The sequence below is a fragment of the Hypanus sabinus genome, chromosome 15 (genome assembly GCF_030144855.1).
Source record: "Hypanus sabinus isolate sHypSab1 chromosome 15, sHypSab1.hap1, whole genome shotgun sequence".
NCBI classification, from domain to species: Eukaryota; Metazoa; Chordata; class Chondrichthyes; order Myliobatiformes; family Dasyatidae; genus Hypanus; species Hypanus sabinus.
Window position 1 is genome coordinate 75,594,177 of NC_082720.1, and position 16,998 is coordinate 75,611,174.

General features: G+C 41.5%; 1 protein-coding gene across 1 annotated transcript in view; it reads left to right on the plus strand.

The window, feature by feature from the left end:
- Positions 1-16,998, plus strand: part of LOC132405597 (teneurin-2-like) — a 1,448,984-nt gene that overhangs the window by 1,267,608 nt on the left and 164,378 nt on the right. Inside the window, exon 9 of the mRNA XM_059990528.1 lies at positions 12,768-12,973. Coding sequence (XP_059846511.1) covers positions 12,768-12,973 — 206 coding nt within the window. The remainder of the gene's footprint in view (positions 1-12,767; positions 12,974-16,998) is intronic.

Here is a 16,998-nt window from a genome sequence, read left to right on the forward strand (position 1 = left end):
ATCTTTCCCAAATTTACATTATTTTACAAAATTAAAATCAATAGCTCAATTAAATTTTTAGTCTATGCATCAATGATCAATTCTTGTTTGTCTCCCAGTATTATGTATGTGTGGAAGCAAGAATGACAATGGAAGAGAATGATTGCAGGATTTTAATGAGTTGTTAGTAACAGTACACGCTGGGCATCTTACAGTGTGGGTGGTTCACTGAGACGAAACACATACACGCTCAAAAGCGCACGCCCACAAGAAGATGCCCTCTGCATGTAGGGGGCCTAGTCGACCCACTACAATATCAAGTGGCCGCTTGCACGCCTGCCATGTTCTCGGAAGCGATCTGATGAGGTACAATCAGGGCAGAGGCAGCAGTACCGTAGGGGGTCGGCGCCAGCACCGGCGACACGGGCTCAATTCCGTTGCTGTCAGCAGCAAGTCTGAATGTTCTCCCGGTGACCGTGTGGGTTTCCTCCGGGTGTTTCAGTTTCCTCCCATATGTGCAGGTTGGTAAAAAGCACGCCTTGTTGGCCCCAGGAACATGGAGACACTTGCAGACTGCCTCCAGCACATCCTTGCAGTGTGTGGGTTGTTGACACAAAGTGATGCTTTTCACTATATTTCATGTTTTGATGTACAGGTTAATAAAGCCAATTTTTAGCTGTATAATATACACCGTCAAGTATTAACCTGGTGTGAGGTGTAGTGGAAGGTGAGAAGTTGGTGTTAATGATCTCTGATTATGCTGACTATTTGGGGTGCCATAGTAGCTAGCAGTAGCACAATGCTATTCCAGCTTGGGGCATCGGAGTTTGGAGTTCAGTTTCAATGCCATCTGTGAGGAGTTTGTGCCTTGAACAATGGGTTTCCTTCAGGTGCTCTGGTTTCCTCCCACAGTCTAAAGACATCTTGGTTAGTAAGTTAATTACTCGTTGTAAATAGTCCCTGACTGATAAGGCCTCCGTCATTCAGGGTCAATGGACATTGCATCCTAGCTTTCTAGAAACGCAAGCCAGGGCAGTACGAAAGCTGTTGCCCATGTAACAAGCTCTCCCTCTCCACGCATCTGATGAACCCAAAGGAATGGCAGGGACTGATACAGTTTGGCACCAGCAGCATCGCAGGAGTTGCCAGTCAGCATTGAACTCCACATAGGGTCTTCAGCTCCAGATCTTTCCTTCAGGGCTTACTCCCAAAGCCTTTCCCATGAGTGGGTTTAGCTGCAAGGCAGCGGAGGTTTGAGATCAGAGTTTTTCTTCTCCTAGATGAGCTGCCATCTGCCCAAAGCAACTGGCTTTAAAGCATCTTTGCCCTCTCCTCTCAGGAGAAGTGGTTCCACTGGGCTTAGTAGCTAAGCCACACACAAAGGCCACAAGCTGGACTTGGTTGTCAAAGGCTATTTGAGTCCCATGCCATTGAGAACATTTATTAGGTAGTGGGAGCTTGATCTCACTACACTGCTGCCTGTAAGAACGTGAAGGAACCATGTTAGGCAGGGGTTAAATTGGTGGGTTGCTAGCAGTGCAGCTTGAAGGGCGGGAGTGGCCTAGTTCTAAATAAAAAAATACAAATGAGGGGTAATTGATAAGTTTGTGGCCTAAGATAGAAGGAGATGAGTTATATAGCTCTTGTTACATGCACATACAGTTCAACTCCTTGAGTGATTATGCAGAAAGTTTAAAGTTAATAATGCTTCAGAGTGATTGATAAGTTTGTGGCCTAAGGTAGAAGGAGATATTAACTTCAAACTTTCTGCATAATCACCCAAAGATTTGACCTGCGTGTGCATGTAACGAGAGCTGTATAACTCATCTTCTTCTACCTTTGGCCACAAACTTATCAATCACCCCTGCTGTGGACACTTTCTGGAGATCCAAGATCTGTATGCTCCATGACCGCTGGACTAAGTGTATAAATGTAGGAGAGGACTATGTTGAAATATAATTGTGCTAGGTTTTCTAAAATTGACTCCTTCTACCTTAGGTCACGAACATATCAATCACCCCTTGTATATAAATAACCTTTATGCAGACACGTTCCCTTCGTTACAATTTCAGTTGCCTACACTACAATCAATGCCAAATGTCCTTTCGGCTTGCCCGAGGTGTTTCGTGTTTCTGGGAGTTAAAAGATTGAACCATCCTTGTCTTAACCTGACTACGTTTAATATAGGAATTGGCCTGGGAAGCTGAGAGATTCCTAATGAAGTATTTCGTCAATTGATTTAAATGGAACATGAATTGAACATAATGTGTAAGCAGCTCTGCCTGACTTTCCTGTTATCTCTGCATTGAACTGCTCCAACATCTGTCAGGTGCAAGAAACCTGTTCATTTTTAATAAACGGTCATTTCGTTTATAGGTTTCGTGCCGCCCACTTCTTACTTGAAGAATATATATAATCTTAAGGATGACAGTTGTTCCTGAGGTAAAAGAAAAATCATCTGAACAGTACAGTGCCTTAATCAATTATTGCCCAGTTCCTCACTAACAAGACCCAACACTGTTCTTTATGAAGCAAGTGCACAAATCAACCACTGGCCGCTGAGGGAATGATGACTGCTCACCTGTTACCTGGATAACTTGCCAGTGTGAGGAGAGCGCAACAGAGGAATTTCTTTGGCAAGGCTGAGGAAATGTTTTGTGTGTTCATGCTGTCAGTCTGATGGATATTAAAATCCTTGAACAGAGTTAGGACCACAACACCGATACAGTACATAATATGCACAGTTACAGTGATAAACTGCATTTATTTCTAGGTGATGTTGAATTAAGAGCATCTTCACCTGCTGTACACATCACTGTACATTGTGCAAGTGTACTTTAGCCCAGTCTATGCCAGACTGTTGAGCACAATGCAAACAGTATATGCGTTTCCCATTCTGCTTTTTAATTTTCTAATCTATTCCTTAACCCACTCAAGTTTGCCTGCCAACATCTGATGCCATTTTTCAGATTCAAATCTGATACACTGTCTGGATACAAAATGCAGAATAGTCTAGGAAATAAGCATGTGCTACCACCCTGCCGAAGAGTGAGCCAGCACTGTTATAATCGTAACCATTAATGGGGTGGCAGATGGTAGATCATATATGAACTTATTGATTGGTGGAACAAGCTTGAGATAATGTAATTCTCCAATTACTATGATTTTCTACTCATGCAAGTACTATCAAACAAGATCAACCTGTAGTGTGTTTAACATGACTTCAGTCTAGAATACAGAAACTGTTGTCTTTAGTGGTGAACTTGTCCTCATGAGTATTCAAAATAAGCCAATTAGGAGCAAAATCTAAAAGCATTTTTGCTTACAAAGCATAATGGAAATCTGGAGTTCTCTTCCCAAATGGTACAATTGATCTTGGCTCAACTAAAATTTCAAGACTGGGATTGATCTACATTTGTGCACTATGAGTGTCAAGGGATGTACATAAAAAGCAGATTGAAACCGAAATGAGATATTGGCTCAGCCATAAGCCAATCAAATGCTGCTACAGACTTGCAAGACTGTATGTTGTGTAAGGTCCCAGTGTAATTCATTAGCCATGAATGTATTTGGGATGTCCTGAGGGCTAAGAAAGTGGTACAAAAAATAAATTTCTTTTCAATGAATGATACTCTTTCTTTCCTTCAAAGTGTTGGATAGTACAAATAATTTCTGTATAGGCAGGGAGAACTGATATAGAAAAATGCAACTTGGGAACAGGGGAGGGCCATTTGGCTCTTCAAATCTGTTTACATATCAATATGATTGTGACTGACCATCTAATTACAGTACCTTTTTTTCTGTTTTCTCATCATCATTTGCACTCTTTAGAATTATATCTAACTCCTTCCAGAATATATTTAATTATTTGACCCCTGCAGCCCTTGTGGTGGAGAATTATGTGGGTTTTACTTTGCTTGTGTGAAAGAAAGTCTCCTCACCTCTGTCCTAGAGGGCTTTCCCTGTATCGTTAAGCCATGATCCTTGATTCTAAACTTCACCACCTCAGAAACATGCTTCCTACATCTATCTAGTGGCTCCAGGCTCATCCAAACTTTATAAATTTCAGAGGTCCCTTCCCGTTCTTCTGTCCTGTAATCCCAAGAATCAGTTCCTCCATAGTACAAGCATCTCCTCTCAGCCAAGGAGACCACAACTGCACACGATGCCCAAGCAATCATCCAAATGCAATTGTCTGTACGTGTTGATCCAATTACAACAGTGGGTCCCTGACCCCGAATTCCTCTAAGTATACAGTTCCACATGCCTTTCATTAAGTCGCGTATGAAGACACTCGAGTCTTGTTGCACCTTCCCCTTTCTTTCATATAGTAATCTAATTTTTTTCAGTCAAGTAAGTGTAAAAAATCACAATGATCAAAAGTATACAATATTTGCCATGCAATTGCTGCTCTTTCAACTTGGCTAAATTACTTTGGAGCCCTTTTGCCTCGAAATCACAGATCACGAGCACACATAACTTCATGCTGTCTGCAGACTTGGGGAATACATTTTATTCCCCAGTTTAAATCATGAATATATTTTAAGCACTGAACCCTGCGGTACTTCATGAGTCACTGCCTGCCATTTGGAAATGAGCCTGTTTATTCCTACTTGTTGTTTTCTGACTGCCAATCAGTTCTCCATTTATGCCCATAAATTACCTACAATTCCTCACTTTTTCAAATCTTGCACACTCATCTATTTGGGTGGCAAAAGCCTATCAAATGAGTTACTAATTTGAATGAAAATACTGAAAATTATAATAGGATCACACCATTGTTTTGTAGAGAGATGAACTTCATAATAAATATATATAGACCCATGTCCGTATAATTCATGCCAGCAGTCATTTTGCCAGTGCCCACAATAACACAACCGTTTTTCCAGTAGACAGCTAATGCCTTCAGATCTCTGAGATAAGAGTCTACTTAAAGTTGAGAGGGGAATTTAAAGATGAACAGAATCAGTACATCCAGGTGTTTGGGCACTGTTATTTTCTGCATTTTCTGTATCTATTCTGAGGGAGTCTTTCCTGTTGAAATGGGTTGAAAGATCCATATGACTGGTGACAGTCCTTTGAGTGTCAGATGACAAAAGACTGTCACTGCGAGTCCTAAGTGGATGACTTCTGGCACAATTTTGAATAATCAGTTATTCAGTGTGGACAAGTGATCCCTGAGGTTTCTATTGGCCTGTAAGTTTTGGAATTAAAATTCCAGATGAGCCCCAAGGACATCATCAGCATCAAGGAACAATCTGCATTTTCAAACTTCGGCTTTGAGGTTTATCCTTGATGCATGTCATTTGGAATTTGAGTCACCAGGACGGGGAGCCATGTCTTGTGCTCCATTTTAACTACATCTGTTGGTTAAGGAGTTACAATTGTGTCCTTAATGGAAAAGTTTTCAGTGCAGCATTTGGAGCCATGAGATACTTGCAGCACCAGCTCAAACCAGGATGCGTCTGTACAGGGGGAAAGAGCATTAAGTGGATTTTAAGGAATAGTTTAGGCCTGTTGTGTTTTCACTGTAAAAAGCGTCTGAATTTCCAACTGGGGATCACAAATCATTATGCCCCCTCTGTGATCTGTACAGTTTGCTACCACACTGATAGCTGCTGCTTGTTTCTTAATAAATTTGCAGTCATTGGATCCAACTTGTTAGCTTGGAGCAGTACAGGGCATGCCGATAACTGGTGGTCTGTGAGAACAGTGTACAGTCTGCAGAACACACACTGCCCGAACTAATTTCAAGACTGCAATATCAGTGTGTCATCCAGATCACTGCTTTGATCTGCTCAAACTTTACTCAAGCAACTTTGAATGCATCACGAACTCTTTGGTGAGATCTGCCTTGGATTCATTCCCAGACATCCATTATATTGCAAGAGACCACCTGAGCCCTTTGATTAAATTACAGCCTGTAAATCACTCCCAGTTATGATAATAAGCAAAACTTGTTGACAGCTCATTTTAAAGGAATCCAGTATGGTTTGTAGGGTACTCTCCATAGTGTATAGGTGTGTAATCTCTCAACTTCCTCAAGCACCAGACAGCTACTCAGGTGACTTCGCAGTTCATATCGTGCAAGTGAGCATGGAGATTAGATAATTACCCCTAGGAGAATTGGTTCCAACTGGCTAATGTTAGGAAGGCACTCAGCAACAGCACAGCTTTACTGCCTACAGAGAAACACATATGTAGGTAGGATGAGCTCCTCAACAAGAGACATGGACAAGCTGGGATTTCAGCCATGTGTGGGCATGTTCAGCATTAGACCCAATGGCACATGCAGTGCGCTGAAATAATTTGCTCAGCTTTAGGTGCGGGCTACAATCCTTATGAGGAGACGAGCTCAGCAAACTTAATTGGTGGAAAGAGGGATTTGGAGATGGTGAAGAGGCCAGGCGGGAGGCATCACAGGGATAAGATATGTTTCAGGCTACCCACACAGACTAATCCTGCAAATTTTCTGGGCCATTTGTGGAAGGAAGGCTTCTGAGTTTCTGAAGCACATGGTAAGTAGCAGTGTTGCCTCAAAAAATACTAAGTAATGATAGCAACAGGACCTATTAATGCTGTTCCCTCACATTTAAGCAATAAGTATGTTCCAGAGCCTGAAGCCAGTGAAGGGTCACCCCCTCTTGCTGTTAATATATTTTTTTAGCATCAGAAAGAGTCATGAACATTGAATTTCATGGACAATTGCACCATTGTAATGGTGAATCTAATTTGCAGAGTTCAAGTAATGGTACAAAAATACTGGGAAATAGTGGCAGCAATAATATCAGCCATTACTTACATCACACCATAATGTCCTGATACTTTCACACACCATTGCTCTCCATGCAAATCAATTCTTTGATTAAGAATATTGTGAAAGCCATTGTGGTCACTGCAGCCACTGGCAGCATTGCAAACTGGGATTGGCTGGCTCAGCACCTCTCATGCTGTTCCAGAAATAATCCATATGACAATCCAAGCAGCAAGCCAGGAATAACTCGAGGCTAAAAGCCTTGGGGTTCTGTTAATTCATACATTCTCAGTGGGAAGGGCAAGAGGAAGTGAATACTCCTTTTGAAGAGCCAGCAAGTATAGATTAGAAACAGGGCACTTGGAAAATTAGTCCTCTGTAATCTAAATACATGCCTTTTTCTGCCCATTCAACCTACAGATATTGGTTTTAAAAGATCCGACAGTCATCACATCTCAGCAATTTATCATTTTGGCCATTGGTGTTCATCATCTTCACCACCAAGCAGGCTGCAACATGTTCTGATAATTTCTCTTGCAAACCATGCTATAAATATGCAGCTGGTGGTTGGAATGCCTAACAGATTAATTTACTGTTTGTCACCAACATTGCCATTGCATCAAATATGTTTTAACAGTACATTAGCTGTTGCTCAGTAATTGTAAAATTGCATTTCATTGTGAAATGTCACTTATGAAAGTTGAAGTGGTTGTAAATTTGGGCCATGTGCCATTGTTTCTAATGCACTATGTAACAGTGATTTTCTTGAACCTTGTTCATTGAATAACAGACCTCACATACTTCAGCTAACTGAATGGAAGAGTTCCCTGCACAATGCATGCATACATATGTATGTAGCAAAAGCATCTAATGACATGAGTCCAAAAACAATGCTGAATTGGCATTGATGCCACCTTCTTGAAACACCTGGTGCTGGGTGAAGCATGCAGGAGGAAGCTGACCTTTAAGATGGAAGAATATATGCCAGTGTTGCAGTTAGAGTGATGCTACAACAGTGCCAATGATCAAGGTTCAATTCCATCACTGCCTGTAAAGAGTTTCTACATTCTCCCTATAGCCTTGTGGGTAACCTCCAGGTGCTCCAGTTTCCTCCCACGTTCCAAAGACATAGAGGTTAGTAAGTCACATGGATGTAATTGGGTGATCTAGGCTCTTTGAGCTGAAAGGACCTGTTACCATGCTGTATTTGCAGCAAAAAAAAAAATCCAACAATCCCAACCTTCACTGTCCAATAGAATTCTAAATTACTTTTCAGGAAATTAGGACAGCACAGTGGAGTGGCAGCTTTGGTTTCCTCACACTTCCCAAAGTCATGCTGGTAGGTAAAGTAGTTGCTATGAGTTCCCCCAACTCCAGGTAATGGCAAAAGAATTAAAAGGAGTTGATAGACATGTGAGGGAGAATGAGTTGTGTGGTTACTGGGAGTGTAGGGAGAGGCAGTGTGAGATGGATGGGATTATACCCACTGGGAGCTGGCAAGGAGGCAAGAAATGGGGGATTTATGGCAGGAGATGTACTGAATGTAAACGTTACTTTGCCAGAGGACAGAGAAATGTCCTGGCCAGAAATGCATAACTCATCAACATTCAAAAATCACAGGTTATGCTTGTATTTGGGGAATAAGTAATACATCCAAAAGCTATTGTTCATCAAAATCATTCCCCTGAGATGCCCTCCACTGTGGGTAAAGATCCAACTAGAAAGCTACAGTATGTCTTAACTATTGTTCTTCTCTACTGCAGGCCACTATCTTTCTGTTTACAGATCATGAAAGACGGTAGGATGCTGTAAGAGGAGAGATTGAGTAGATTGGGATTGCGAGATTCAGTAGATTGGGATGGTATTCTCTGGAGTTGAAAAGAAGGAGAGCAGATCTCATTGAGGAATATAAAATGCTTAAGAGCTAACAGACTTGATGCATGCAGAGAAGATGTTTCCCTTGGCTGAGGAAGTTAGGAGCTGCAGCCATAGTTTCAGGATAGGCCATTAATGCCTGTGATGAGAAGTGATTTCTTCACTCTGAGGGTGATGATCATCTCACAGTAGGAGATGAGCTCTCTAGTCTAGAGGATTGTGAAGGATATTTAAAGAGGATATAGACACAAGGAACTGAGGAATTTTGAGGAACTAGCACAGAAGAAAAATTTGGGCCTGGATTTGATCAACCATGATTACCTTGAATGGTGTGGTAAACTGGAGGGGTCCAGTAGCTTATTCCTGCTCCTAATTTCTTACATTTTTATAGTACCATAGAACAGTACAGCACAGAAACAGGCCTTTTGGCCCTTCTTGGCTGTGCTGAACCATTTTTCTGCCGAGTCCCACTGACCTGCACCTGGACCATATCCCTCCATACACTTGTCACCCATGTACCTGTCCAAGTTTTTCTTAAATGTTAAAAGTGAGCCTGCATTTTTCCACTTGATCATGTAACAAACAATTGGACTCTCTGTCCTGGAGGGCTGGGGTGCACCAGCTATCGAGTCTTTTCAAAGTGGAGATCAATAGTTTTCTGGACATCAAGGGATGAGGAGGTAACAATCATCTAGCCTTTAAAAAATGCAAGCACCGCACGGAATAGTAACTGCTAGCTGCTGGTGGAGCTGTAACTCCCTGAAGTCCACTTTGTGGATGATCTCCAATGTAATAAGTACCTCATCCTTGCTGACTGGATGCTGCAGTCATGATAATGAACTGTGCACGTGAAATTAAGGTGTGAGTGCGCTGGGTCAAACTGATATTCATTAGTTCGACATTTAGCAGCAGAATCCAATTTCTTAGCCGTTGATTTAGTAATTAGTTATACTCTACATATAGTTTAATAGCAATGCAATTCTCTTCACTTTTCAAAGTACTAAACACCTTTCTCCCTCTCAAGTTCACAGTCTCTTCTCTTTCTGGTTCCTGCTGTCCTATCTCTAATCAATTCTTATCCGAGTGCTGCTTCTTTAATGTCGTCCAGTTCTGATTCCTTTCTGTCTGCCAATTCAAGTTGCATCTCTTTTTCCCTTGCAACTTGTTTGAATGTACCTTCAAATTTAGTTTGAACTGAACTATACTCTGGTTCAATTTTTTTAAATGTTTATTAAGGCGTGCTGCGTTTAAATAGCCCAGTATTAGCAGAACTCTAATGCAAATCAAAAAAAAATCACAGTATTCTCTGAGTAACTGTAGCAAAGTTTAGAACCGCAGCCATATCTGGAAAAAATGAACAGAGAGCTGTAGTCTGCAGCAATCCATGAGGAATCAGTCCACCATATGAATACTGTAAGAGGAAGGCTTGCAATTTATCAGCATCTCATCACTGTTTAAGTGTAAACAGCATTGTTTTAATTCCAAGGCTAGGGAAATTAAGGAATAAAAATATGTAATTGCTCTATGAAATCTTTCTTAGATTATGTATTGTTTCATTCTAGCACATGTGTAAGTATAGTAGAAAACAAGCAGGAAAAGCATTGATTCATCTGGCATTGGAGTCAGGGGCCAGGATGTATTTTGCGATTTTTAAAAAAAAATTAACACGTTTTCTTTGGCATTTTGATAGGAATCCATACCATGGTATTTTTGAGCCTGTGAGGAGAATGAGACAATTAAACACACAAGTAACACATCAGATTAACACTCACAAAATGCACAATAAAATGCCTAACAATCACAACAGGTCCTGTTGAAGGGTATCAGCCTAAAAAGTCAACACTTTATTCCTCTACATAGATGCTGCCTGACCTGCTGAGTTCCTCTAGCATTTGGTTTGTGCTGCTCTGGAATTCCCGTATCTGCAGAATCTGTGCTGGCGAAATAAGTTTTGTGAACAATAGCTGCTGAAATGTGCTGGTGAGACCAGCCAATATGCATGCACCAAAACACTAGGTGAAGGTGCCAATGCACAACCTACTCTGTGCTCAGATGCATTTTGATCTTGTGTGTTTAGACATGGTGTTTTAACACAAGCGACTGTTCCAGCTGTTGATTTCCTGAAAATATTGGGAATGGCTTCTCCTGAAAATAACTCCGGTACAAGTGTATTCTAAACTGGCTCAGTAAATGTCCCATTTGTATTTGCAATTCAACTCTACCAGATTTTTTCAAATAGGTTTCCTTTATGTCCTTTCTAGCCTGTAATGAGGCAAGGATTTCCCCTGTCGGGTTTGATCCAAATTGGTAAAAATCAAAAGAACCACAGATTCTGGAAATCTAAATAAATTCAGAAAATGCTGAAAATACTTTGTTGGCCAGGCATCTGCAAGAAGAGAAGGAGGCTTAGTGTTTCAGGTTGAAGACATTTAGTTTTCACTTTATTATTGGTCATTAGAATGCTCATTTTCATTCAGAGGGTCTATTACACTCTGCATCCGTTAGTCTCGTGAGACCATGGATTTGCGCCTTGGAAGGTTTCCAGGGCGTAGGCCTGGACAGGGTTGTATGGGAGACCGGCAGTTGCCCAAGCTGCAAGCCTTCCCCTCTCCATGCCACCGATGTTGTCCAAGGGAAGGGCACTAGGACCCAAGCAGCTTGGCACCGGTGTCATCGTAGAGCAATGTGTTGTTAAGTGCCTTGCTCAAGGACACAACACGCTGCCTCAGCTGAGGCTCGAACCAGTGACCTCCAGATCCCTAGACCAATGCCTTATCCACTAGGCCACGCACCAACACTTCAGAGGGTAGCTAGCATCCCAGTGTCAACCACTTAGTCTCTAAGTGTTGATCATTAGGAAATTAATGTTAAGATCTAAACTGGGCCCAACATATTGATGCAGCTATAAAGAAGGCACAATAGTGGCTATTTCTTGAGGAGTTTGAGAAAATTTGGTATGTCACCTAGAACATGTGCAAATTTCTACAGATGTGCCATGGAAAGTATTCTGACTGGCTGCATCATTGGTGTGGAGGGGAAGGGTGCTACTGCACAGGACCAAAATAAGCTGCAGAGAGTTGTAAATTTAATCAGCTCCATCATAGGCAAGAGCCTCCATCATAACCAGGATATCTTCAAGGAGCGTTGCCTCAAAAAGGCGGCATCCATCATTATGGACCCCCATCCCCCAGGGAATCCCCTCTTGTCATTGCTACCATCAGGATGGAAGTACAGGAGTCTGAAGGCACATACTCAATAATTCAGGAACAGCTTCTTCCCCTCTGCCATCTGATTACTGAATGGACATTGAATCCATGAACACTACCTAACTACTTTGTTATTTTTATTTTTTTTGCACTACTTATTTAACTATTTGATTTTATATATATACTTACCATAACTCACAGTTTTTTTTCTATAATTATATATTGAATTGTACTGCTGCTGCAAAGTTCACAACTTTCTTGACATCTGCCGGTGATATTAAACCTAGTTCTGAATCTGAATTCATCTTTCCATCTTTTCCTGATAGCCCAGTGGGTACATTCTCCAAAAATAGCATCTGATGCTTCTCAAACCCTGGTTCAACATTTTGTATATATATATTTTTTTTGAATACCCATCCAAAAGGGCTAAGGCAAGCAAAACACCACCTGTACCTCCCCTCCTTTCCCCCCATTGTCCATGGGAGACAGGGTTAAATTAGCCACTCATTTTGCGCCCCACTCCACTAGCTGTAATGGAAAGAAAAATAAATCAGCCTGCAAGAAGGCGGACAAGTTAATCCCATCTGTTCCACAAGGTGAGTAAATTTAATGCTAAGCTCCTATTTATGTGGAATGATCCTGCTTGATTGTGCTCTCTACATGAATTCTAACAATCAGAAGATGTATTTTCATTCCTCATTTTCAAACTCTGATTAATAGAGGTGATCGCATCACAAGAAAAAAAATAGCCTTATCAGACTATAATTCAAGTTAATCTGCAAAATAGTTTGGAATTAGAAAGGAAAGTCAAGACAATAGAAAACCAAACTCTTGCTTTCCTGAGATGCGGCCGCTATAAAATGAGGAAGGCCATTGCTGTGCTTTTCCTTGTTCTTACACTGTCTGTACACATGCTGAACTCTGCTCTGAGGTTCCTGTCTTTTCTTTTATAGGGACAGTCGCTATTAAAAATAGCAGCATTGACTTGGGAGATGTGGACATCGGGCGAAGGGTGTCACAGGAGGTGCCCCCAGCAGTGTTCTGGAGATCCCAGTTATATATCGGACGACCACAGTTCGTCAAATTCAACGTCTCTCTGGGGAAGGATGCACTTTTCGGCTTGTACATAAGGAAAGGCCTTAACCCTTCACACACTCAGGTAAAGATACCAATTCTTGCTTCAAAATTCTTACCTTGCAATTTGTTTTTTTTTAAGTAATCGTTATGAAATGAAGTAAGGTGAGGATGGTAAGTCGAAATGAAAGGAGTGGTGTTGTGAAGAAATAGCTTTCAAAGACAGTGGTGAAGTAGGGACAGTGTGCAGTTTTGGCTCTGTAGACAGCCTGGATTCTGCAGTGTTTATATGAGGAGTGGCTGTGGTATATTCTGTGGTGACTGTGGGCAAGCGGAGGTACTTTCAGCGACCATTTGTTCTTATGGTGTCTATATAAAAGGGGCATTTGGGTTTGTGGGCATTATGTGAGGAACATATTTAGTTGGTCAGAACTGTGAGGGCCACGTAGTTCTGAGAGGAAGGTATCAGGAAGTCACTTGCTTCTCTGGGAACTGTGTGGGAAGGGAATTTGTTTCCATAGGAACCTTAAGGGAGCACAGTTCTTTGGGGAGACCCTTAATTTCATGGAACTTTATGAGGGGAGGGATAGTTTTTTCCGAGGAATCTGTGAAGAAGATCATTAGATCTGTGGGGTCAGTGTTGGAACACAATTCTGCTGAACCTCTGTCAGAAGAATATTTAGTTGTTTGGAGATTATGTGGAAAGTGCACAATGTTTAATGGGATGTATTTGGGAAGAACACTTTGTTCTGTTGGGATTATTTGGGATTCTCATTTAGTGCTGCACAAATATGTTAAGGAATGTACTTCCCACACCAGGATAGTATTGAAATTTGGAATGAGGTTGAGAAGCAGATTCACTTCTGTAGTCAGTATTAGAAGGGAAGTAACAAGCAGTGCACCATGTCTGAGGATACTAATGGCAGAACAAGAAAAAACATGGAACATAGAACATAAAATAGTGCAGCACAGAACATAGAACTGTAGCATTACTATTTGTGTGTGCGGATGTTCACTTGCCTCCGGTGAAAATGTTAAGAGCCATCTTGGGATGGGCGTGACAAGTATGGGAATGGTGATGAGCATTAAGCTGTAGCTCCCAGGACAATTGCATGATGTGTGTTTGCAGTGGGGCACTAATAACGAGATGATTGCTGTCATGGGAGCAGCAATAAGACACGCATTTGTTGCACTCAGAACACCTACAAGGTGCACTTGCTATTGGAACTTGCTGCCCTTAGGACTGTCAGGAACCACTTACTTGGAAGCATGGGAATAGCAATGAGGCAGATGCTTCCTGACAGACAGGTGCCAAATGGAAGCTGCAGCACTTCGTCAGGAAAAGACAAGTGCCCAGTCACTTCGATTGCTATCCTATTCAACTTTAAAAAGGAAACAAACTACCATTTACAATGATATTCTGGCATTATTACATGAATAAAAGAGGGAGACTTCAAAGGTATAAGCCTTGCACACTATAAATGAGACCTGACAGGACGACTCATTACATACAACTAATGTCTTGCTGTTCTGCGCCACAGAATCTCAATCCTGAAAACTGTTATAAATCTGGTTGATTGCTTGAAATTGCTGCATTCCGTTGATCGCTACAGATTGAGATTTCATTGAGGTTCCTCTTACTTACACGTTTCAACAAGTAATGAGGCTGTCAACCCAAGGAGTGATTTCTAAACACAAGGCATGAGGCAGAAACACAAGGTGGTGGCTCTGAAAATAACAAAAAGAGGGTTGTCCATTTTCTAAGTTAGAATATGAAGATTTTGCACAAGTATGACATCTAGCACACATTCTGACCATCTCAAAGTACTTGACTGCTAATGAAGTATGTTTAAAAGTGTAGGAAAGCCAACCTCTGATTAGTACATAGCATCCTCCCATAAACATCACCGTTCAGTATAAACAGCATTGTGCTAATGACTAGATAATATATGTTAGGTACTGTGTATCTGCAAAATACAGTACTCTCCAAAAGTATTGGGCACATGTATATATCCAGGGTGCCTAAGACTTTTGCACAGTACTGTAGTAATTTTCTGTATTGCACTGTACAGCTGCCACAAAAAATATATTTCATGACATATGTAAGTATTGATAAAGGTGGATCTAATATGGATATCTGTTGTGGACTGAGAGTGGGAAAAGGTCAGGGAGATGGGAATCGTGGTTAAGAACTGGGGAAGGGAATGGGGAGGGAGCAGGAAGCACCAGAGAGACATTCTGTAATGAACAGTAAACCAATTGCTTGGGAATAAATGGCCTTGCCTGATGTCTCAGGGCTGAATGTCTCTGTACCCACACCAACCCCCGCCCCGGTACTCTTCTGCCACCTGTCCCATGTCGTTCCCATGGAGCTCTATTCTCGCCATTCTAAACATTCTTTGTTGCCATAAGATTTGCAAAACTGCTATCTGTTCGGTGTTGACAAATATAGTACAGTGCAAAAGGATTAGGCACCCTAGCTGTATATATGTGCCTAAGACTTATGTACAGTACTGTAGATAGCTTCATGGTTTAGCATGTGATATCATTTCTCCTCAATTTCTTTGCTTCTCTCTCTCTCTCTCTCTCTCTCTCACACACACACACACACACACACTCTCTCTCTCTTCCCTGTTTCCCTCCCAGTGTCCATGAAGCTCTGAGTCATCCTGAATTGCAGCAGGTTCATCTATGTTGATGCTGACATTCACCAGGATGCTGTCTGGATTGGAAAGCATGTCTTATGAGGATAGGCTGAACTAGTTAGGGTTTTTCTTTCTGAAGCGAAGGAGGATGAGAGGAGTCTTAATAGAAACATACAAGGTGAAAAGACTTTCGATGAACAGAGACAGAGAACTCTTTGAAGCCCATCAAGAAGTGAAAGGCCTAGATAGAGTGAACACGGAGAGGATGTTTGCTATATTTTGGGAGTCTAGGAGTAGAGGGTGCAGCTTTGGAATAGAAGGATGTCCATTTAGAACAAAGATGGGGAGAAATTTCTTCAGCCAGAAGGTAGTGAATCTGTAGAATTCATTGTGACAGGAGGCTGTGGAGGTCAAGCCACTGGGTATATTTGAAGCAGAGGCTGACAGAGGTTCTTGATTTGTAAAGGCATTAAAGGTTATAGGGAGAAAGCAGAAGAAGGGGTTTGAGAGGGATACTAAATTAACCTTAACGGAATGGCACAGTGCACTATATGGACCTAATGGCCTCATTCTGCTCCTGTATCTTATGGATTTATGGACTTTTTCCCAGGATGGAAAGGACAAGGAGACATAATTTTCAGGTAATTGCAGAAAAGTATAGGGAGGATTATAAGATATGTTTTTCACACAGAAAATCTAAAGTGCATGGAACTCCCTGCAAGGTGTTGTTGTCAGGAGATCAGAGGTGGAGAGAGTCAGCAACTTTAAATTCCTTAGCATCATTATTTCACAGGACCTGTCCTGGATCCTGCACGTAAGTGCCATTATAAAAAAAGCATGGCAGCACCTCTACTTTCTTAGAAGTTTGTGAAGAGATGGCATGTCATCCAAATCTTTGACAAGCTTCCACAGATGCACGGTAGAGAGTATATTGACTGGTTGCATCTCAGCCTGTTTGGAAAGACAAATGTCCTTGAACAAAAAATCTACAAAAAGTCATGGCTACAGCTCTTACCCCATCTCCAAGGAGTGCTGTCACAAGAAAGCAGCATCTATCATTAAGGACCTCTATCTTTTAGGCCATGCTTTCTTCTCAATGCTACCATCAGGAAGAAGGTATAGGAGCCTCAGGACCCACATCAATTATTACCCCTCAAATACCATGCTCTTGAACCAGAGGTGATAACCACTCACCCCAACACTGAATTGTTCCCACAACCTATAGACTCATTTTAAAAGATTCTTTATCTCATGCTCTTGACATTTATCAGAATCAGAATCAGACTTTAATCGCCAAGTACCTGTGCACATACAAGGAATTTACTTCCGGCAGATGTTGTCTCTCCGCTCATAACAATAACAATAATAATGATAAATATAAATGAAAATATAGATTATACATACAGGTAGTGCAATCCAAGTAATAGTTAGCCGACAGTTAACCGGCAGTTAACTGTTCAGCAAA